This window comes from Camelina sativa, chromosome 14 (assembly GCF_030686135.1).
Source record: "Camelina sativa cultivar CO46 ecotype springtype chromosome 14, ASM3068613v1".
In the NCBI taxonomy this organism is placed as follows: Eukaryota; Viridiplantae; Streptophyta; class Magnoliopsida; order Brassicales; family Brassicaceae; genus Camelina; species Camelina sativa.
In genome coordinates this window covers 3,117,674-3,138,983 of record NC_141893.1, presented here as the reverse complement: position 1 = coordinate 3,138,983, position 21,310 = coordinate 3,117,674, and the positions used below count along the sequence as shown (strand labels likewise).

At 37.0% G+C, this 21,310-nt stretch overlaps 3 protein-coding genes across 5 annotated transcripts; 2 read left to right on the top strand and 1 right to left on the bottom strand.

Moving 5' to 3' along the window:
* Positions 1–1,541: 1,541 nt before the first annotated feature.
* Positions 1,542–6,167, top strand: LOC104739395 (high-affinity nitrate transporter 2.1-like). 2 transcript variants are annotated; one of them, XM_087486603.1, is made up of 4 exons: positions 1,542–2,417; positions 2,527–2,642; positions 2,751–3,256; positions 5,838–6,167. In XM_087486603.1, the coding sequence occupies exons 1-4, from the start codon at positions 1,608–1,610 to the stop codon at positions 5,981–5,983; spliced, it is 1,578 nt and encodes a 525-aa protein (XP_087342729.1). In that variant the 5' UTR covers positions 1,542–1,607; the 3' UTR covers positions 5,984–6,167. The 2 variants fall into 2 exon arrangements, with proteins under 2 accessions (XP_087342729.1, XP_010458035.2); XM_010459733.2 differs by lacking the exon at positions 5,838–6,167 and having other exon boundaries at positions 2,751–3,683.
* Positions 5,394–10,222, bottom strand: LOC104743179 (high-affinity nitrate transporter 2.1-like). 2 transcript variants are annotated; one of them, XM_087486604.1, is made up of 4 exons: positions 9,144–10,168; positions 8,919–9,034; positions 8,305–8,810; positions 5,394–5,723 (listed from the first exon to the last, which is right to left on the bottom strand). In XM_087486604.1, the coding sequence occupies exons 1-4, from the start codon at positions 9,951–9,953 to the stop codon at positions 5,578–5,580; spliced, it is 1,578 nt and encodes a 525-aa protein (XP_087342730.1). In that variant the 5' UTR covers positions 9,954–10,168; the 3' UTR covers positions 5,394–5,577. The 2 variants fall into 2 exon arrangements, with proteins under 2 accessions (XP_087342730.1, XP_019090969.2); XM_019235424.2 differs by lacking the exon at positions 5,394–5,723 and having other exon boundaries at positions 7,878–8,810; positions 9,144–10,222.
* Positions 10,223–19,083: 8,861 nt separating this feature from the next.
* Positions 19,084–21,248, top strand: LOC104739393 (alpha carbonic anhydrase 7). The gene is made up of 7 exons (XM_010459730.2): positions 19,084–19,283; positions 19,387–19,604; positions 19,774–19,880; positions 20,349–20,451; positions 20,563–20,730; positions 20,805–20,858; positions 20,989–21,248. Exons 1-7 carry the CDS (start codon positions 19,178–19,180, stop codon positions 21,061–21,063), a joined length of 831 nt encoding a protein of 276 aa, XP_010458032.1. The 5' UTR covers positions 19,084–19,177; the 3' UTR covers positions 21,064–21,248.
* The last annotated feature ends 62 nt before the right edge of the window (positions 21,249–21,310 follow it).

The following is a 21,310-nucleotide window of genomic DNA, read 5'->3' as shown; positions in this document are numbered from 1 at the left end:
ACGGAAGGCTAGGTCTCTCTGCAATACAAAAGTGTACAACAGCAATTCGTATGATGGTGTATGGTTCTGCAGCGGATGCGTTTGACGAATACCTCCGTCTTGCTGAAAGCACTGCTATGTTATGTTTGGAAAAGTTTGTTGAAGGAATAGTTCATTTATTTGGAGATAAGTATCTACGCAGACCCACACCAGAAGATCTTCAGCGACTACTCGATATTGGAGAGATACGCGGATTTCCCGGGATGATAGGAAGCATAGATTGTATGCATTGGGAGTGGAAGAATTGCACGACTGCATGGAAAGGTCAATATACACGTGGATCTGGAAAGCCAACAATTGTTTTAGAGGTTGTAGCTTCACAAGACCTCTGGATATGGCACGCATTTTTTGGAGCTCCAGGTACATTAAACGATATCAATATTCTCGATCGCTCACCAGTTTTTGATGACATATTACAAGGTGTAGCTCCCAAAGAAAAATACTTTATCAACGGACGACAATATCTTATGGCTTACTATCTCACCGATGGTATTTATCCAAAATGGGCTACTTTTGTCAAATCAATTTCAATGCCACAAGATCCGAAAGCATCGTCATTTGCTACATACCAAGAAGCTGTACGTAAAGATGTCGAGCGTGCTTTTGGAGTCTTGCAAGCTCGATTTGCCATAGTCAAAAACCCAGCTCTTATGTTGGATAAAGTAAAAATTGGAAACATAATGAAAGCATGTATCATATTGCACAACATGATTGTAGAAGATGAACGTGATGGGTATACTCAGTATGATGAGGCCACATTTGCACAAGTAGAATCAAACCGAACTTCAGAAGTGGATTTCACGTATTCTACAGACATCCCTTCAAATCTCAGAAATATGATGAGTGATACGATAACCATTCGAAATGAAGTTCGTGACAAGAAAATACATGACCGACTGCAAGCGGATTTGGTTGAGCATATATGGGAAAAGTTTGGCACAAATCAATATTAAAATTAATCATTTCGTAATCTATTTTTAATATGCTTTTATGTAACGTTTGTTTAAACTTTTATTGAATGCAATATTTTTAAGTTTTTTAAAAGTATACAAGTCTTATGAATTTAAACAAAATAGTATAATAATTTACAATAAAAAAATATATATACTTTTTTAAGAACCTCAAATTTAACAACATTCAATGAACCCATAAAATATCTAAATTTCTTAGGAAGTTTTTAATTTCATTTTTTTCCAAAATTAAGAATAAGATATGTTTTAAGATACTTTTTGTTAAATCCTTTGATGCGGATGCCTTAGTGACCTATGAATCAAAAGAGAAGAGAAGGGCACAGTTGTCATTTGAGAGGTGAAAATAGCACATATACAACCTTTGGGATAAGCAAGAGACTAGGAAGATGCTTGCGGCGAAAATGGATTCCTCCAAAAAACAAAAAGAATAATATTAAATCGTTTAGTTAACTGTTGAGAATCTCCAAAGAATGCCAATTCAAATTGTCAACGCTAGGAATCCTATATAAGCCCTCGTGTGATTAATATTCAGAAATCAATCAAATTAACTTGAACCAAGTCTCAAACTTGTGAAGGAACTTGATCTATTTTATAACAATGGGTGATCCTACTGGCGAGCCGGGGAGCTCCATGCATGGAGTCACCGGTAGAGAACAGAGTTATGCTTTCTCGGTGGCTTCACCAATTGTGCATACCGACAAAACGGCCAAGTTCGACCTGCCGGTGGACACAGAGCATAAGGCAACGGTTTTCAAGCTCTTCTCCTTTTCCAAACCACACATGAGAACGTTCCACCTCTCGTGGATCTCTTTCTCCACATGTTTTGTCTCGACATTCGCGGCTGCACCACTTGTCCCCATCATCCGGGAGAATCTCAACCTCACCAAACAAGACATTGGAAACGCCGGAGTTGCCTCCGTTTCCGGGAGTATCTTCTCTAGGCTGGTTATGGGAGCCGTGTGTGATCTTTTGGGTCCACGTTACGGCTGTGCCTTCCTTGTGATGTTGTCCGCACCTACGGTGTTCTCCATGAGCTTCGTGAGTGGAGCCGCAGGCTTCATAACTGTCAGGTTCATGATTGGATTTTGCCTGGCGACGTTTGTGTCTTGTCAATACTGGATGAGCACTATGTTTAACAGTCAGATCATCGGTCTGGTTAACGGGACAGCCGCCGGATGGGGAAACATGGGCGGCGGCATAACGCAGTTGCTCATGCCCATTGTCTATGAAATTATTAGGCGTGCCGGTGCATCAGCGTTCACGGCCTGGAGGATCGCCTTCTTTGTTCCCGGTTGGTTACACATCATCATGGGAATCTTGGTGCTCACGCTAGGTCAAGATCTGCCAGATGGTAACCGAGCTGCCTTGGAGAAATCGGGGGAAGTTGCAAAAGACAAATTCGGAAAGGTATGGTCTCTATCTATATGAATATATATATGACAAACCAATTTAGCTAGGCTTCCTATGTCATAGATGGATCAAAGGTTTAACTCGTGATCTTGTATAAATGGTGTAGATTATGTGGTATGCCGTTACAAACTACAGGACTTGGATCTTCGTTCTTCTCTATGGATATTCCATGGGAGTTGAGTTGAGCACTGATAATGTTATAGCCGAATACTTCTTTGACAGGTTTGTTTCCGGTACTTTAGCCAGGAATAATAACATAAGGGAAAACATTTTATATATATAAAAAAGAAAACATTAAAAGTAAACATATATCTATATTTGTTTCTTCAGGTTTCACTTGAAACTTCACACAGCCGGGCTCATAGCAGCATGTTTCGGAATGGCCAATTTCTTTGCTCGTCCAGCAGGAGGATGGGCATCTGACTTTTCAGCCAAGTACTTCGGGATGAGAGGGAGGTTGTGGACGTTGTGGATCATTCAGACGGCTGGTGGTCTCTTCTGTGTATGGCTTGGCCGCGCCAACACCCTCGTAACTGCAGTTGTAGCTATGGTCCTATTCTCTTTAGGAGCACAAGCCGCTTGCGGAGCCACCTTTGCAATCGTGCCCTTTGTCTCCCGGAGAGCTCTAGGCATAATCTCGGGATTAACCGGGGCTGGGGGAAACTTTGGATCAGGGCTCACACAGCTCATCTTCTTCTCAACCTCACATTTCACAACTGAAGAAGGGCTGACGTGGATGGGAGTGATGATAGTTGCTTGCACGTTTCCTGTGACCTTAATCCACTTTCCTCAGTGGGGAAGCATGTTCTTGCCTCCGTCCAAAGATCCAGTCAAAAGTACGGAGGAGCACTATTATGGTTCGGAGTGGACTGAGCAAGAAAAAGAGAAGAACATGCATCAAGGAAGCCTGCGGTTTGCTAAGAACGCCAAATCCGAGGGCGGCCGCCGCGTTCGCTCTGCTTCTACGCCCCCTGATAACACACCAAACAATGTTTAATCACACCAGCCAGGGGGATGTTCCGAAGGGTGGTCGCAGATAAGAATATGTCCACCGTGCAAACAAAAGAAATTGTTAGTAATGTTTTAGAACGTTATTAAATTATCAATCGTTCATTTCCTAAAAGAAACTTTGGTTTTTTGTCTTCAAGAAATACTTGTCTTATCAAAATGTATATCTCTTGAGACTTGAGATATTTGATTATTTTGCATATATATATCATTATCAAGTAATACAATTGGAACTGGCGAACTCCTTTTGTTCAATTCATTCAAGAATTACACCACATAGAAAAAAAATTCTCAACGAAAGAAGACTTTCTCGGCCAATGCCAAAAAAAATCCTTGACCAATACTCCAGATTTCGTTGAGAAATTGACAATATACACACCAATGCATTTCTCCTAGTTTTTTCTTTAAACATTTAAACATTAATCAGACAATTATAAAGTCTATTATATTGCAACTGGGAAAAAAAATGATACTATTAGTGGTAGTATATTTACAAGTCATTATGTAGATACGAATAACTATGTCCAATTGGTACATGGTACATATTACTGCAATTCCAATACTTTTGATCTTTTATTATTATCAATATCCGAAATAAATTACATTGTTACGGTTGGTAAGTTGGGAAAGGCAGTAATTTTCCTATGTAGGGTTGAGAGATGAGCATGAACTTTTTCTCTGTTCCCAGCCTTGACCGACTAATAAATTGTTTGGTTTCTATTTCTTAACTTTTGAACAAATACGATCTAGTGAGTAGTAGTGATGTAATTCCTTTTTTTGTTTGTTTGTTGTTGTTGGTGGCATCGATAAGACTACTGGTTTTTTTCTCTTCTTTTCTTTTTAGTCACTAGATGCATAACCGTTGATAAGAGAAACAACAACTAATTTTATTCGAATAAGAAGTAAGATCTGGGCGGACTTTCGGTCGAAATCGATAAGAACAACGAAGAATGCCGAACTGGATTTATATTGATTTTGTTTGATTGTGCTTAGTTGAAAATTACATATCGCTCTCCATCCATTAATCGAATATTTAAACAGAAATTGACTCCCAAACTATCCCCTCAATCTCCTCCGACGATCTCGGTCCGTGATCCCGAGATCTCCTCTCAGACTTGACTCGGCTGCTCTCCTATCCGATTCTTCTTCCTGGGTCCGCAACAAGCCCATTACCATGAGAGACAATTGTTCCTTACTGGGCTTCTCCTATGGGCCTTGCGATCGTCGAAACCCAACACCAACAATGACCAATGTTACAGGTCGCCCCAAGCTAATCGGGGGCTTGTGGCCAATTAAAAACAATAACAACTTTTTTCTTTGGAGAGGATTGCTTTGTTCGTTTACCACATTTTTATGTATAAAAACTATAAATCGACAAATAAATAGTTTGGGTACCAATGTTAATGGAACCTTGGTGGGAGTAGTTCTCAGCTGAGAAACTCGACCACTTTGAACAGACTCGAATAGGTTCGAATGTTCGATAAATAAATAGTTGTGTACATTGTTAATTATCTAACTAAAAAAATGTAAAGAATAGTAAGTTGAAATTTACATTACTCTCTGATCATATATCTGTCAGCAATAAAAAAGATTGGATTCAGTCTGGAAGTTAGTTTTTTTTTAAAAAGTTAGTTAATTATATGTTGTTGTGATCAAGGCGTCTTTGAGAGAGTCTGGGAGTGGAAAACGTTAATATGGTAATTGATGTGTGAAATAGTTTTAAGGATTTAATGCCCACAAAAGCGTGTAAAATCGGGATAATATAACAACTATAATTATAATTAGTCTAAATAATAGTATAGTAGTTATTTAGAATCAAGTATCGGCAAGTACAGTTTTTTTGTTTGTTTGCATGTTAATAGACATATTTTAAAAAATTTAAATTAAAAAAAATAAACTTAAAATGATAAGATTTTTCTTCTATAGTTTTTGCACTTCTTTAAAATTCTCAACAGCTACGCACACTTCAATCAAAAAGAGCTTTTAATTAAAAAATGCTCGGTACAAACATACAAAAGAACATCAAGAGAGGCAAAAGCAAAACGCAATAATAGAATTCTGGAGAAAGAAATAGGTGTTTATTTCCCCAAGGTTTGTTTTCATTTCACATAATTGAAATCTTTGATGCTTTTAAACATCAACAGTACGATCAAGCATTGTTGGGTGTCGTCCCAGAGCGGGCGCTGGGGCCACCCTCAGACTTGGCGTTCTCAGCAAACCGAAGGCTTCCTTGATGCATGTTCTTCTGTTTTTCTTGCTCAGTCCACTCCGAAACATAATAGTTCTCCACCGAACCTTTGACTTGATCTTTGGACGGAGGCAAGAACATGCTTCCCCAAGAACATGCTTCCCCACTGACTCGATCGTGGGGAAGCATGTTCTTGCCTCCGTCCAAAGATCAAGTCAAAGGTTCGGTGGAGAACTATTATGTTTCGGAGTGGACTGAGCAAGAAAAACAGAAGAACATGCATCAAGGAAGCCTTCGGTTTGCTGAGAACGCCAAGTCTGAGGGTGGCCCCAGCGCCCGCTCTGGGACGACACCCAACAATGCTTGATCGTACTGTTGATGTTTAAAAGCATCAAAGATTTCAATTATGTGAAATGAAAACAAACCTTGGGGAAATAAACACCTATTTCTTTCTCCAGAATTCTATTATTGCGTTTTGCTTTTGCCTCTCTTGATGTTCTTTTGTATGTTTGTACCGAGCATTTTTTAATTAAAAGCTCTTTTTGATTGAAGTGTGCGTAGCTGTTGAGAATTTTAAAGAAGTGCAAAAACTATAGAAGAAAAATCTTATCATTTTAAGTTTATTTTTTTTAATTTAAATTTTTTAAAATATGTCTATTAACATGCAAACAAACAAAAAAACTGTACTTGCCGATACTTGATTCTAAATAACTACTATACTATTATTTAGACTAATTATAATTATAGTTGTTATATTATCCCGATTTTACACGCTTTTGTGGGCATTAAATCCTTAAAACTATTTCACACATCAATTACCATATTAACGTTTTCCACTCCCAGACTCTCTCAAAGACGCCTTGATCACAACAACATATAATTAACTAACTTTTTAAAAAAAAACTAACTTCCAGACTGAATCCAATCTTTTTTATTGCTGACAGATATATGATCAGAGAGTAATGTAAATTTCAACTTACTATTCTTTACATTTTTTTAGTTAGATAATTAACAATGTACACAACTATTTATTTATCGAACATTCGAACCTATTCGAGTCTGTTCAAAGTGGTCGAGTTTCTCAGCTGAGAACTACTCCCACCAAGGTTCCATTAACATTGGTACCCAAACTATTTATTTGTCGATTTATAGTTTTTATACATAAAAATGTGGTAAACGAACAAAGCAATCCTCTCCAAAGAAAAAAGTTGTTATTGTTTTTAATTGGCCACAAGCCCCCGATTAGCTTGGGGCGACCTGTAACATTGGTCATTGTTGGTGTTGGGTTTCGACGATCGCAAGGCCCATAGGAGAAGCCCAGTAAGGAACAATTGTCTCTCATGGTAATGGGCTTGTTGCGGACCCAGGAAGAAGAATCGGATAGGAGAGCAGCCGAGTCAAGTCTGAGAGGAGATCTCGGGATCACGGACCGAGATCGTCGGAGGAGATTGAGGGGATAGTTTGGGAGTCAATTTCTGTTTAAATATTCGATTAATGGATGGAGAGCGATATGTAATTTTCAACTAAGCACAATCAAACAAAATCAATATAAATCCAGTTCGGCATTCTTCGTTGTTCTTATCGATTTCGACCGAAAGTCCGCCCAGATCTTACTTCTTATTCGAATAAAATTAGTTGTTGTTTCTCTTATCAACGGTTATGCATCTAGTGACTAAAAAGAAAAGAAGAGAAAAAAACCAGTAGTCTTATCGATGCCACCAACAACAACAAACAAACAAAAAAAGGAATTACATCACTACTACTCACTAGATCGTATTTGTTCAAAAGTTAAGAAATAGAAACCAAACAATTTATTAGTCGGTCAAGGCTGGGAACAGAGAAAAAGTTCATGCTCATCTCTCAACCCTACATAGGAAAATTACTGCCTTTCCCAACTTACCAACCGTAACAATGTAATTTATTTCGGATATTGATAATAATAAAAGATCAAAAGTATTGGAATTGCAGTAATATGTACCATGTACCAATTGGACATAGTTATTCGTATCTACATAATGACTTGTAAATATACTACCACTAATAGTATCATTTTTTTTCCCAGTTGCAATATAATAGACTTTATAATTGTCTGATTAATGTTTAAATGTTTAAAGAAAAAACTAGGAGAAATGCATTGGTGTGTATATTGTCAATTTCTCAACGAAATCTGGAGTATTGGTCAAGGATTTTTTTTGGCATTGGCCGAGAAAGTCTTCTTTCGTTGAGAATTTTTTTTCTATGTGGTGTAATTCTTGAATGAATTGAACAAAAGGAGTTCGCCAGTTCCAATTGTATTACTTGATAATGATATATATATGCAAAATAATCAAATATCTCAAGTCTCAAGAGATATACATTTTGATAAGACAAGTATTTCTTGAAGACAAAAAACCAAAGTTTCTTTTAGGAAATGAACGATTGATAATTTAATAACGTTCTAAAACATTACTAACAATTTCTTTTGTTTGCACGGTGGACATATTCTTATCTGCGACCACCCTTCGGAACATCCCCCTGGCTGGTGTGATTAAACATTGTTTGGTGTGTTATCAGGGGGCGTAGAAGCAGAGCGAACGCGGCGGCCGCCCTCGGATTTGGCGTTCTTAGCAAACCGCAGGCTTCCTTGATGCATGTTCTTCTCTTTTTCTTGCTCAGTCCACTCCGAACCATAATAGTGCTCCTCCGTACTTTTGACTGGATCTTTGGACGGAGGCAAGAACATGCTTCCCCACTGAGGAAAGTGGATTAAGGTCACAGGAAACGTGCAAGCAACTATCATCACTCCCATCCACGTCAGCCCTTCTTCAGTTGTGAAATGTGAGGTTGAGAAGAAGATGAGCTGTGTGAGCCCTGATCCAAAGTTTCCCCCAGCCCCGGTTAATCCCGAGATTATGCCTAGAGCTCTCCGGGAGACAAAGGGCACGATTGCAAAGGTGGCTCCGCAAGCGGCTTGTGCTCCTAAAGAGAATAGGACCATAGCTACAACTGCAGTTACGAGGGTGTTGGCGCGGCCAAGCCATACACAGAAGAGACCACCAGCCGTCTGAATGATCCACAACGTCCACAACCTCCCTCTCATCCCGAAGTACTTGGCTGAAAAGTCAGATGCCCATCCTCCTGCTGGACGAGCAAAGAAATTGGCCATTCCGAAACATGCTGCTATGAGCCCGGCTGTGTGAAGTTTCAAGTGAAACCTGAAGAAACAAATATAGATATATGTTTACTTTTAATGTTTTCTTTTTTTTATATATAAAATGTTTTCCCTTATGTTATTATTCCTGGCTAAAGTACCGGAAACAAACCTGTCAAAGAAGTATTCGGCTATAACATTATCAGTGCTCAACTCAACTCCCATGGAATATCCATAGAGAAGAACGAAGATCCAAGTCCTGTAGTTTGTAACGGCATACCACATAATCTACACCATTTATACAAGATCACGAGTTAAACCTTTGATCCATCTATGACATAGGAAGCCTAGCTAAATTGGTTTGTCATATATATATTCATATAGATAGAGACCATACCTTTCCGAATTTGTCTTTTGCAACTTCCCCCGATTTCTCCAAGGCAGCTCGGTTACCATCTGGCAGATCTTGACCTAGCGTGAGCACCAAGATTCCCATGATGATGTGTAACCAACCGGGAACAAAGAAGGCGATCCTCCAGGCCGTGAACGCTGATGCACCGGCACGCCTAATAATTTCATAGACAATGGGCATGAGCAATTGCGTTATGCCGCCGCCCATGTTTCCCCATCCGGCGGCTGTCCCGTTAACCAGACCGATGATCTGACTGTTAAACATAGTGCTCATCCAGTATTGACAAGACACAAACGTCGCCAGGCAAAATCCAATCATGAACCTGACAGTTATGAAGCCTGCGGCTCCACTCACGAAGCTCATGGAGAACACCGTAGGTGCGGACAACATCACAAGGAAGGCACAGCCGTAACGTGGACCCAAAAGATCACACACGGCTCCCATAACCAGCCTAGAGAAGATACTCCCGGAAACGGAGGCAACTCCGGCGTTTCCAATGTCTTGTTTGGTGAGGTTGAGATTCTCCCGGATGATGGGGACAAGTGGTGCAGCCGCGAATGTCGAGACAAAACATGTGGAGAAAGAGATCCACGAGAGGTGGAACGTTCTCATGTGTGGTTTGGAAAAGGAGAAGAGCTTGAAAACCGTAGCCTTATGCTCTGTGTCCACCGGCAGGTCGAACTTGGCCGTCTTGTCGGTATGTACAATTGGTGAAGCCACCGAGAAAGCAAAACTCTGTTCTCTACCGGTGACTCCGTGCATGGAGCTTCCCGGCTCGCCAGTAGGATCACCCATTGTTATAAAATATATAAAGTTTCCTTTACAAGTTTGAGATTTGGTTCAAGTTTATTTGGTTTGATGTCTGGATATTGATCACACGGGGGCTTATATAGGATTCCTAGCGTTGACAATTTGAAAAAGGCATTCCTTGGAGATTCTCAACGGTTAACTAACGATTTAATATTATTTTTCTGAGGAATCCATTTTCGCCGCAAGCATCTTTCCAAGTCTCTCGCTTATCTCCAAAGGTTGCTTTATATCCATCCCAATGACCACTCCACCCTTCCCTCATCTTGCAATTTATGGATAGTCAAGAAATAGTTGTGTTAATGATTTAACTATTACTATTATCATCAAAACTTGTATCCATAAAATTACATGTACGTGGAACTACATAAATATAACTCTGGTTCCATATAGTTACTATTTTTTGAAAGAAAAGAAGTTGTAAATTTGACCCACTCTATGGTTAACACTTAACAGTCAGATATAAACAACAACCATGCATTGATTTTCCATATTTAAACTACCAAAAAAAAAAAAAGGTTCAACTCTATTACAGGCTGAACCGTATAGGCTCAAATAATTTTGATCTTCAGTAACATCATTCGTTACAATATAGGCCACGTAAGGACGATATTGTCTTGAGATATTTGCGATTAATATCTATTCTTGATTAATTTTGGAGGGCTGTCATCGTCATTTATTCACTGAATTGTATTTACAAGAGAGAAGTATAATCGTTTAGTGAATAAACTAATTGATTTCCCGGACGGTCGGATATAGAGTGGCCTTAGATATACATTAGTTGTCTCTTCAAATTGCTTACGATTGCGTAGGACTTTAGCAAACCTATTTTTTATTGATTTCATATATCATTTTCTATATGAAAATTCCAATCGTTTGACAAACATTATTGATCTTAACTTCGTGAAATAATGTTAAAATATAACTAATCATATCTGTGTGTGTACAGCTTCATCTAAACTATATCTATTTTTTTACATAATTTTTCACAAGAAAAAATCTATAAATAGAAAAATTCTTCGAACGAAAAGTACAGCAAAGTAATCTTATTATACTAGAGAAAACAATATTCTATGTATATAGATACTATTATAGAATCATAACTTGTAACGATTAGGTTTTCGTAAATAGCTAGTGAATCTGAATTTTAAAAAAGGTCTTGAAGTTGAAAATATCATACACTAGATAAGACTAGACGGTGCATTGATATGTAGATATTCGTATGTATAACCTTCGTATATGCAAGATGTGTGTGCACGCAATTTCCGTACTTTTCGTGCCTGACGTCAGGGTCAGGCCTGGCCAGTTGAGCAAACGGTGGGTTGTCGCGAAGTGTATTCGAAAGAGTCTAACGACTAATCTTGCTGTCGCGAAGTGCTTTATCGACCAATCTTGCTGACGTGTCAAACTTCCAACAAGTTGGGATATGATAAAAGACAAAAGTTCCATGTCTAAATGTGACAAAGTCAACTATTTTGATGAGCTCAGCAATATTTTCTCCATTATATTTGTTTGTACTTTCGCTAATAATGTGACATATATGATGGACAAAATAGAATCCTATAATAATGTTATTAACGTCGACAAATTAATATTGAGTATCTATGATATTGCTTTCATAATTTCCATCTCTAAATTAAATTGCGGAATTTGCAGTTATGTGATTTATTTATTTTAATTACAATTAAATTATTTTATTTTTCCTGCAGATCTGTTACAGTTTTTCAGTGACAAAAAAAAAAGTTATAATGTTTTCCAATTTTGATTTTAATGACATCAACTTTTTTGTTTATATGTTTTGAAACTAGCTAGTGACATCAAGTTAAGTACGTGGTTTTGTTATTTTAAACATTAAAACCTGAAAAATAAGGATCGTCAGAAATCTGAAATTACCAGAAAAGGAAAAAAAATCAGCGAGCCACGTAATTGTGTCCCACGACATCAATGCCAGAGGAAGTGGAACATAAAGCGAATTAGGGCTATTTCCATACCTGAAGAACCACTTTAATTTGTAACCTACAGCCTACAGTTACCTGAAAAGTGCCTAATAAGCAAATCGATAGACTCAAAAGAGAGAGAGAGAGGGATCGAGGAATGACTTCGCGAAGAAACAATTCTCCCACCGTTTCGAGAAAGTAAAAGTGAACTAAAAAAAAAAGTAGATGAAAATAGACATAAAAAACCAGATCTATTTAAACTGGTGTTGTGATGATGCGATAAAAAAGGTTTGCATAGTTGTAATCTAGTTCCATTAACAATCCACAATTTTATCATTTTGGATGGCAAATAATTGGTTTTCAGACTTTTGATTTTTACAAAACTAATTTCGTTTTCTTTTTCTCACAGACTCACAGTAAACGATGATAATATGAAAAACTTTATATTATATGGTTCGACTGATTATGCTGTTTTTCGGTTTTAAGTTTCATATATATATAACTGATATAATGCATGCGCTAGCTGTACCACAATATGGAAACGCTTGAGGAGATGTACCGGGCCTAGGTCCGAAACCTCTTAGTAAATCAAAAAATATATATATATATACATATATATATATATATATATATATATGAAAATGCTTGAAATATCTAGCCTCTTAATACTTCAACAATGCTTTCAAATTCAATAATTAATGAAAATTTTATGGTAGACATTATTGATTACGATATATGTAAATTGATAAGGTACTACACATTATTGATTAGGATTCCAAGTCGGCAAAGTGTAGATCCCTTATTCAGGCTATCTTGGGGCTTATCCGTCTAAATAATAACTACATATTCGACGTTTATTTGTTTATTTGGGTTTTGAACAAATTTTTTTTGTTTATTTGGGTATACACAACTTGCGTATGTACAAATATAAATTAAATTAGAGGAAGTCAAAACTCAAATAAACTAATCCATACATTTCCTAATTAGCGCTTGGGCTGTTGGAGAGACTTTTGATTTTAATGTTTTGGTGATAATAGCTTTGCATCGTGGTCTGCCGAATTACCAACTTAAATGCTGGCAACTCAATAATTTAGGTAATTGATGATGACGGACCATTAGACTTTCTGCATATATAATTTTTCACATGTCAGATTTAGACGTCCTCGTTGACTCTTAGATTCAAACTAGTACTGTAAGACTATATATTTAGCTAATTAGCTCCAATCGCCCAAGTGTTAATTTTTTTTTGACGTTGCATATATAACCAATACTGTATACTGTTCTAAAATATGTATTTACAAACATTTAACAGATGGTGGATAATAATATATTATAGACATATTATATTGTTGATACATGCAGAATTAATAATTTCTATATATGGTAATTATTAAAATTACTTTCTACTCACAGAGTAATAGTAGAATAAGAAAAAAATCGAAAAAGAAATAAGAGTTTGTCGAAAAAGAAAAAAAAAATCGAAAAAGAAATAAGTTAAAATTTTAGTGCCGATGGGATTGTTTAGTTGTTACATAATTATTGGTTTACTTACCTGATGACTGAAGCTCTTTTGTTTAAATTGACCCACGTCAATTAAAAATGTAAAAGAAAGGGCTTCACAGTGTGGGCTACGAATTAATTAAATAAGGCCCACGAAGAACCTCTTAAATATGAAAGGCTTTTTATGTATGTGACTTGAGTAACCAAAATGTTGACAACATATATACTGTTGCCTGTTTTCTAAGGACAGAAAGAAAAGCCCATACTTTTTGACAAATACAGTATATCTAATTATCTATCTTCGTGGTAAAAAAAACAAAACATGAGACTGGACTGGATCAAATGAAAACATTATTCTATAATCTAACGCAGATATAAAGTTCTCTTATAAAACCCAAATCGTATATAAACACAAACTATCATTATTCCTAGAAATTTGTTTTCTTCGAAGAAAATTATATCTGGTCCATGTTCCAGTCGTGTTTGTCAACAACCAAAACTTATAAAACACACATTTATGAATAATGATGCTAGAACGTACAGTACATTCTTTCCGGTCGTCAATCGTCATGATGCAATTAGGAGACTCTTCTCGAAGACTACATGAAGAAGACATGCCAAAGTCATAAAATTAAAAAGTTTGGTTTCTCACTCCCATATTGCTTGGAATGCTTCACCAAATAGATATTTGCAACTACCAAGAACTACAGATAGAAGTTTTGTAACGAAATAACAATGCTTTAACAGAATAAAATTTTCAAAGATGAATAATCTATATATAAAAACATTGATTTTGCAGTATCGATCGTTTGAATGAAGATAAAACGAGCAGCACAGAGCAATGCAGCAATTTCACTATTTTCTTCTTGAAGCGTCTCTCGCTGATCTCACTTACAGAAGTTGTCCTTATACTTGGTGGAACAAGAGAAGAGATAATCCTGTTTCAAAGAAAATAGACAGAATTTTGGTAAATGATGAATGGCAAGACTTGTTCCCTCTATCAACAGGTTTTTTTGGACCCCTGGAGTTCTCAGACCACTCCCCTAGTGAAATCAGTCTGGACCTAGTCCAGCCTAGGAAGAAGAAACCGTTCAAGTTCTTCAATTTTCTGCTTCAGAACCCTGAGTTCATTCACCTATTAAGCATCAGATGGTTCTCAATAAACGTGATGGGATCCGATATGTTTAGGGTCTCAACAAAGTTGAAGCTGTTAAAGAAGGATATTCGAGATTTCAGCAAACAAAACTATTCTGATTTGGAGAAAAGAGTGAAAGAAGCTATGGGGGCCCTATCTACAACTCAAACAACTATGCTATCAAACCCAACTGAAGCAAATGCTTTTGATGAACTCGAAGCATTGAGCAAATGGCAACTTCTATCAAATGCAGAGGAGAGATTCTTCTGTCAAAGGTCTAGGGTAACATGGATTGGTGAGGGTGACCAGAACACTGCTTTTTTCCACCGGATGACCTCTACTCGACAGGCCATCAACCACATTCACTACCTTGTAGATGCCTATGGAAGAAGATACGAGACTCAACAAGCTATCCACGAGCATTGTGTAAGTTTTTATACGGATCTACTTGGCAGTGAGGTCTCACAGCCCTTGTTTGCTCAGGAGGATATCACGTCCATTCTAAATTCACAGTGCTTAGAAGCCCAGAAAACTGAGTTTGATAAATCTTTCTCTTTGGAGGAGATTAAGGCGGCTTTTTTCTCTATTCCGAAGAACAAATCAAGTGGGCCTGATGGTTACCCTGCAGAGTTTTTTACAACTTGTTGGGATGTGGTTGGTGCAGAGGTATCAAGTGCAGTGGCTGAATTCTTCTCATCCGGTACCATGTTAAAACAGTGGAATGCAACTACCCTGGTGTTGATCCCCAAAATCCAGAATGCTGAAAGAGTCTCGGATTTCAGACCAATCTCCTGGTTGAACACCATGTACAAGGTAATTTCAAAGCTCTTGGCAGGAAGACTTAAAGCTCTACTACCTTCAGTGATCTCTCACTCGCAATCTGCTTTCATCGCTGGTAGACTACTTTCTGAAAATGTCCTTCTTGCTTCTGAGATTGTGCAAGGATACAATACGAATCAAATCCAATCTCGAGCAATGCTTAAGGTGGACCTCCGGAAGGCTTTTGATTCAGTAAGATGGGATTTTGTCTTAGCCACCCTTGTTGCTATTGGTCTCCCAAGCAAATTCATCGGATGGATAAAGGAATGCATATGCACACCAACTTTCACAATCTCAGTAAATGGTTTGTCTGAAGGGTATTTCAAAAGCTCCAAAGGTTTAAGGCAGGGGGACCCTCTCTCTCCATACTTGTTTGTTTTGGCAATGGAGGTGTTCTCAAAGCTGATCTCATCAAGGTTTGATTCGGGCTACATATCCTATCATCCTCGAACAGAAAACCTGAAAATCTCTCACTTGATGTTTGCTGATGATGTGATGATTTTCTACGATGTTCCCTCCATGGAATTTATGAGACTCTCGAAGACTTTGCAGGCTGGTCTTGTCTACTTATGAACAGAGATAAGATTGTCCTTTTCCATGCAGGATTTTCTACTTTGGATCTCTCAGCAACTGCAGATTATGGGTTTCCTTTTGGCTCCTTTCCAGTTAGATACCTCGGGTTGCCCTTAATGACCAGGAAGCTTAGAATAAATGAATATTCTCCCCTTCTGGATAAGCTCGCTTCAAAGTTCAAAGTTTGGGCAGTAAAATCTCTTTCCTTTGAAGGAATAGCCCAACTGCTTTCATCAGTCATCTATGGAACAAGAAATTTCTGGATTTCAACCTTCATGCTTCCCAAAGGCTGTATAAGGAAAATTGAATCACTTTGCCAAAGGTTCCTATGGTCAGGTAATATTGAAAACCACAGCAAAGCAAAAATTGCTTGGTCTACAATTTGTCTACCAAAGAAAGAAGGAGGGTTAGGGATGCGAAGATTCTCAGTTTGGAACACCACTCTATGCCTGAGGTTAGTTTGGTTGCTTTTCTCAAACAGTGGGTCTCTCTGGGTGGCTTGGCAGCACCATCACCATAGGCTCGATGCCGGCAGTTTCTGGGAGATCGAAGAAAAGCAGAATGACTCTTGGCTCTGGAAAGCTTTACTTAAGCTTAGAAGCTTGGCAAAACGTTTCATCTCTTGCAACATTGGAAACTGTTCAACGGCTTGGTTATGGTTTGATAATTGGACACCTTTGGGTCCTTAATTGATTGTTTAGGTGCAGAGGGTCCTCGCCGACTGAGAATTCCTCTGAACTCAAGAGTTCGAGATGCATGTAACATGGAGGGCTGGGTATTTGCAAACCCACACTCAGATTTTGATGTTTCTCTGCAAATCTATCTATCGACTATTGATCTACCAAGTCACTCTACAATAGAAGACTCCTATGAGTGGGTGATAGATGGACAATCAACTCAGGAATTCTCTGCTAGCAAAACCTGGGAGGTCTTAAGACCACGAGATGTAGAGAAAGATAATGCAGAGCTCGTGTGGTTCAAAGGATCAACGCCTAAACATGCCTTCAATTTCTGGGTGACAAACCTGGATAGGCTTCCAACGATGGCAAGACTTGTTTCTTGGGGTTTACAAGTTTCGGACACCTGCTCCCTCTGTTCTGCAGCTGCATAGACTAGAGATCATTTGTTCCTTCACTGCACGTTCATCCAAGCTATTTGGACTTTGGGTCTGCGAAGAATAAGTCAGCAAAGCTCTCATTTCTCCACTTGGAGTTCACTCCTATCTTGGGCAAAAGGGAGAAGTCCTACTTCACCATCCACCCTTCGACTACTCTTAACCCAGACAATAGTCTATACTGTATGGAGAGAGAGGAACAATCGCATTCACAACCATACAACCATACCGCCGCTCAATCTCTTCAAGGATATTGACCGCCAAATCATAAATACTATTGCAGCCCGAAAGGGAAAGAGGAAGTTTAGGAATCTCTTCACATTGTGGTTCAGATAAGAGATCAAAATTTGTGCTTCTGAATTTGAATCTTATCAGTTGATCTTTGTTTTTATTTTTTTGCCAAAGACCAACTTGCATGTCTTATATCATTTGTAATACCGAATCTTTCATATATATATGATATTAACGATTTAGCAAAAAAAACAACGGGTTGTTACTTGCATAGTGAGTTGACAATTCTATGATCTCGAAGTAAAAAAAAAAAAAAAATTTGGCTTTTAGACGCATATGTCACCACCTTCCACCTATCAACCAGTAGTGGGTGAAAGACGTGGAGCTCACATAAGGGAATGGTCATAGCAGACATACAGATATTGGTACTGAATAAAACTACATTTTTTTTTGTTTTCTAAAAACCAAAACTAGATTTTCTTCCATATATTAGTTTGCGACATATGGTAGGACCATTTCAAAAAAGGAAGGCACAAACTCGCTTATGTATATACACATTAACCAAATATATGGTGTGAAAATATATACGAGTACTTATTAGTTTCTAGATGATACGACCATTAGAATCAAATCAACGGATCATTTCAACATTTATTTACTAAGAATATATGGTAAGGTGAAACGGCTCTTTGACCTTGATGAATCCGGATGGTGGAATTTCTATTCTTTATTATAAATTATTTAAAACACACTGAGATTTTAACCAACCCCTCTAAATAAAATTACTTTGTCAATCAGACTAATAATGGTCTGAAATTTTAAAAAGTGTTTTTTCTCCTGAGTCCTGATGCGAATTGGTCGTACGCAGGAAATCAATGTGAAAATTGTTGTTTTCATATTGATTGTCTCACACCTTTTTCTACTGGGAAACATATTTTCTTCATCACCTTTTCCTGGTGCGTGGTTGTTCTATACCTTCCATAAATTTTGATGCATTATACTTGCCGTGTTCTCTCTTGAGGAGCAGACTTACTTTTGTAAAGTAGAAATAGATGAAAATAAATTATTAAATTAACCAAATTAGAAATGCATATTAATAAATTATAAGATATTTTCACTTTTTAATGCATATATTCATTTGATTTATTTTCATAATATTACAAAAATGTAGTCAAAGAAGTTTAAAAGCCAAAGATCAATTGCAATTCATATTGCTAACTTTAGAAATCTCAATGTGACATCAATACTATTTTGTTTTTTAAAAAACTGAGCTTTTAATTAGATGATGTTTTGTTTTTATTAAATGAGTTTTCTTAATATATGTGCTTCTAACCAAAACATATACTCTTAAGAAATGAAGAGACAATGATTCAGATGAGAGTATTTTCTATAATAATCATCTTTGAAATTTGACATGTCATAGTATATGATAAGAAATGAAGAGCCAATGGTTCAGATGAAAAAATAAGTCTTTATCATTTCAAAAGTAAAAATTTGTGTGCCATATCTTGAAAATCGGAATGAACAACAAGATAAATCCCACGGTAATTTATTTTTTCAAACTGAAAATGATAACAGATTTGGTGATGAATTAGGCTTTGGTTCACACCTGCCTTATGTTCCAAGTTTATATAAATTAAATAGAAAAAAACATGTTACCAAAAGAGTCAAAAATGTCGACTGGAAGGAATTGAGAGAGCATGGGAAGTCTTGTGGACTAGTAATCCGACGCTTTAACATATCCGTACAAAATCATCTGTCTCTCTCTACGTATTTATAGCTGCATGTCGCATGCGTTTTCCCAACCGATCTCAATAACTTACCTAATAATTTAAAGACTAAGAATAACAAATTATCAACTCTCTTTTATTTCCCTCTTCAACAAAACAACACAAACACAAAGATGGTGAGCTACCCATCAACCCGATGCATCTTCTTTGTGGCTCTCTTCAGTATTTTCACCATTAATGTTTCAATTTCAAGTGCTGCTTCAAGTCATGGAGAAGTTGGTACGTAATTTTGAAATTTCTCAGCTCAAAATATTGATCTCCCAAATTATATATGGTTTAATTATGAAAGTCTTTTAATCTTTTTTTTTTATTGGTGATGTAGAGGACGAACACGAGTTTAACTACAAGAAGAACGATGAGAAGGGGCCAGAGAGATGGGGAGAACTTAAACCGGAATGGGAAATGTGTGGCAAAGGAGAGATGCAATCTCCCATTGATCTTATGAACGAGAGAGTTAACATTGGTTCTCATCTTGGAAGGCTTAATAGAGACTATCAACCTTCCAATGCCACTCTTAAGAACAGAGGCCATGACATTATGGTATACATATATTGATATATATAATACCATATACAGACCTATTTCTTTTTAAGAGCACACTTTTTCTTGGCTTTTATAAATTTTTATTGTTACACCGAAGCCATTAGCTATGTATTTCAACTAATCAATAATCGTAACCCTTATTAAAACCAATTATTTCTTGTTGCAGTTAAAATTTGAAGATGGAGCAGGAAGTATTAAGATCAATGGTTTTCAATATGAACTCCAACAGCTTCATTGGCACTCTCCGTCAGAGCATACAGTCAATGGAAGAAGGTAATTAACAATTTCACTAAAATAATAGAAAAACGTTGTATCAAACAGGAGAAGGTTACTGTCACAACAATTGTCGTACAAGCTGTCCAGCATCATTTTAAATTTCAAACCATAATCCCATGCGTATATACACCTGGTTGTCATACATACACGTTGAACATGCTCTTTTGTGTGTGTGCAAACAGACGTTGAACATGCTCTTTTGTGTGTGTGCAAACAGACGTTGAACATGCAGTTTTTTTTTGGGTTCAACGGTGCATGTTATAATAAATTATTTGTCATATATCTTCTTTCGTTAGATGTATTATTTTGCTTGGATTTGGTCTATTTCACTTTGACTCGGTATGTTTTTATATGAACAAAACATATACAATACAGTATATAGTAGAAGTTAAACCAAAAATATAACTAATCCGGCTCATGGTTTGCTTCGGTTCACAAACTAAAGTATTATAATATGCAAACCAGGTTTGCACTTGAGCTGCATATGGTTCACGAAGGCAAAAAGGGGAGAATGGCTGTGGTGACAGTGTTGTACAAGATTGGAAGAGCTGATACTTTCATCAGATCGGTACACAAATAAAAACTTTCAAAGCTATTTTTAACTGCATGCATCTGTATTATATATTGTCACCAATATAGTAATTGTTGATTACTAAAAAGTTTGAATTTGGTTTTATAGTTGGAGAATGAATTAGAGGGGATTGCTGAAATGGAGGAGGCAGAGAAAAATGTAGGGATGATTGATCCAACCAAAATCAAGATCGGAAGCAGAAAGTATTACAGATACACTGGTTCACTTACCACTCCTCCTTGCACTCAGAACGTTACTTGGACCGTCGTTAGAAAGGTACTTCAATTTTGATCTTTATTGTACCTAATTAATAGCAATTAGTAGTGTTTAATCCTCTAATAAAAATTCAGGTTAGAACCGTGACAAGAAAACAAGTGAAGCTTCTCCGCGTGGCTGTGCACGATGTAAGTGATTAGTTACGATACGTACGGCCAATATAAGGAATATTCAATCATTCTATGATGTTCGATCATCTAATTTAATTATTCCTTTTTCATTGTATTAATTAGTGCTTTATAAAATGATTTTTATTAGGATTCAAATTCGAATGCGAGGCCCGTTCAACCAACCAACAAGCGCACGGTGCACATGTACAGACCAAGAGTTTAAAACATATGAAGATATTAAAAGTTTTTACTACTCTTTAATTCTTCATACAAACATCATAAGTTATACCTTAAAATAATGATTTCTCTAGTTACTCTTCGTTAAACTGTTTTGATGATTGTATTTATGTAAACCCAAATAATTAATGATTTTATTTAATTTATGTTTACCTATTATAAGCAAACAAACATATTTTTCCGTTTAAATTTAATTTTGCCAAAAAAAACAAAGAATTAAATAAAATGTTTAG

Coding starts and splice junctions, on each gene's coding strand:
- LOC104739395 (XM_010459733.2), top strand. CDS start 1,608: ATGGGTGATCCTACTGGCGAGCCGGGGAGCTCCATGCATGGAGTCACC. Junction 2,418..2,526: donor CAAAAGACAAATTCGGAAAG/GTATGGTCTCTA, acceptor TAAATGGTGTAG/ATTATGTGGTATGCCGTTAC. Junction 2,643..2,750: donor GCCGAATACTTCTTTGACAG/GTTTGTTTCCGG, acceptor TTGTTTCTTCAG/GTTTCACTTGAAACTTCACA.
- LOC104743179 (XM_019235424.2), bottom strand. CDS start 9,953: ATGGGTGATCCTACTGGCGAGCCGGGAAGCTCCATGCACGGAGTCACC. Junction 9,035..9,143: donor CAAAAGACAAATTCGGAAAG/GTATGGTCTCTA, acceptor TAAATGGTGTAG/ATTATGTGGTATGCCGTTAC. Junction 8,811..8,918: donor GCCGAATACTTCTTTGACAG/GTTTGTTTCCGG, acceptor TTGTTTCTTCAG/GTTTCACTTGAAACTTCACA.
- LOC104739393 (XM_010459730.2), top strand. CDS start 19,178: ATGGTGAGCTACCCATCAACCCGATGCATCTTCTTTGTGGCTCTCTTC. Junction 19,605..19,773: donor ACAGAGGCCATGACATTATG/GTATACATATAT, acceptor TTCTTGTTGCAG/TTAAAATTTGAAGATGGAGC. Junction 20,859..20,988: donor TCCGCGTGGCTGTGCACGAT/GTAAGTGATTAG, acceptor GATTTTTATTAG/GATTCAAATTCGAATGCGAG.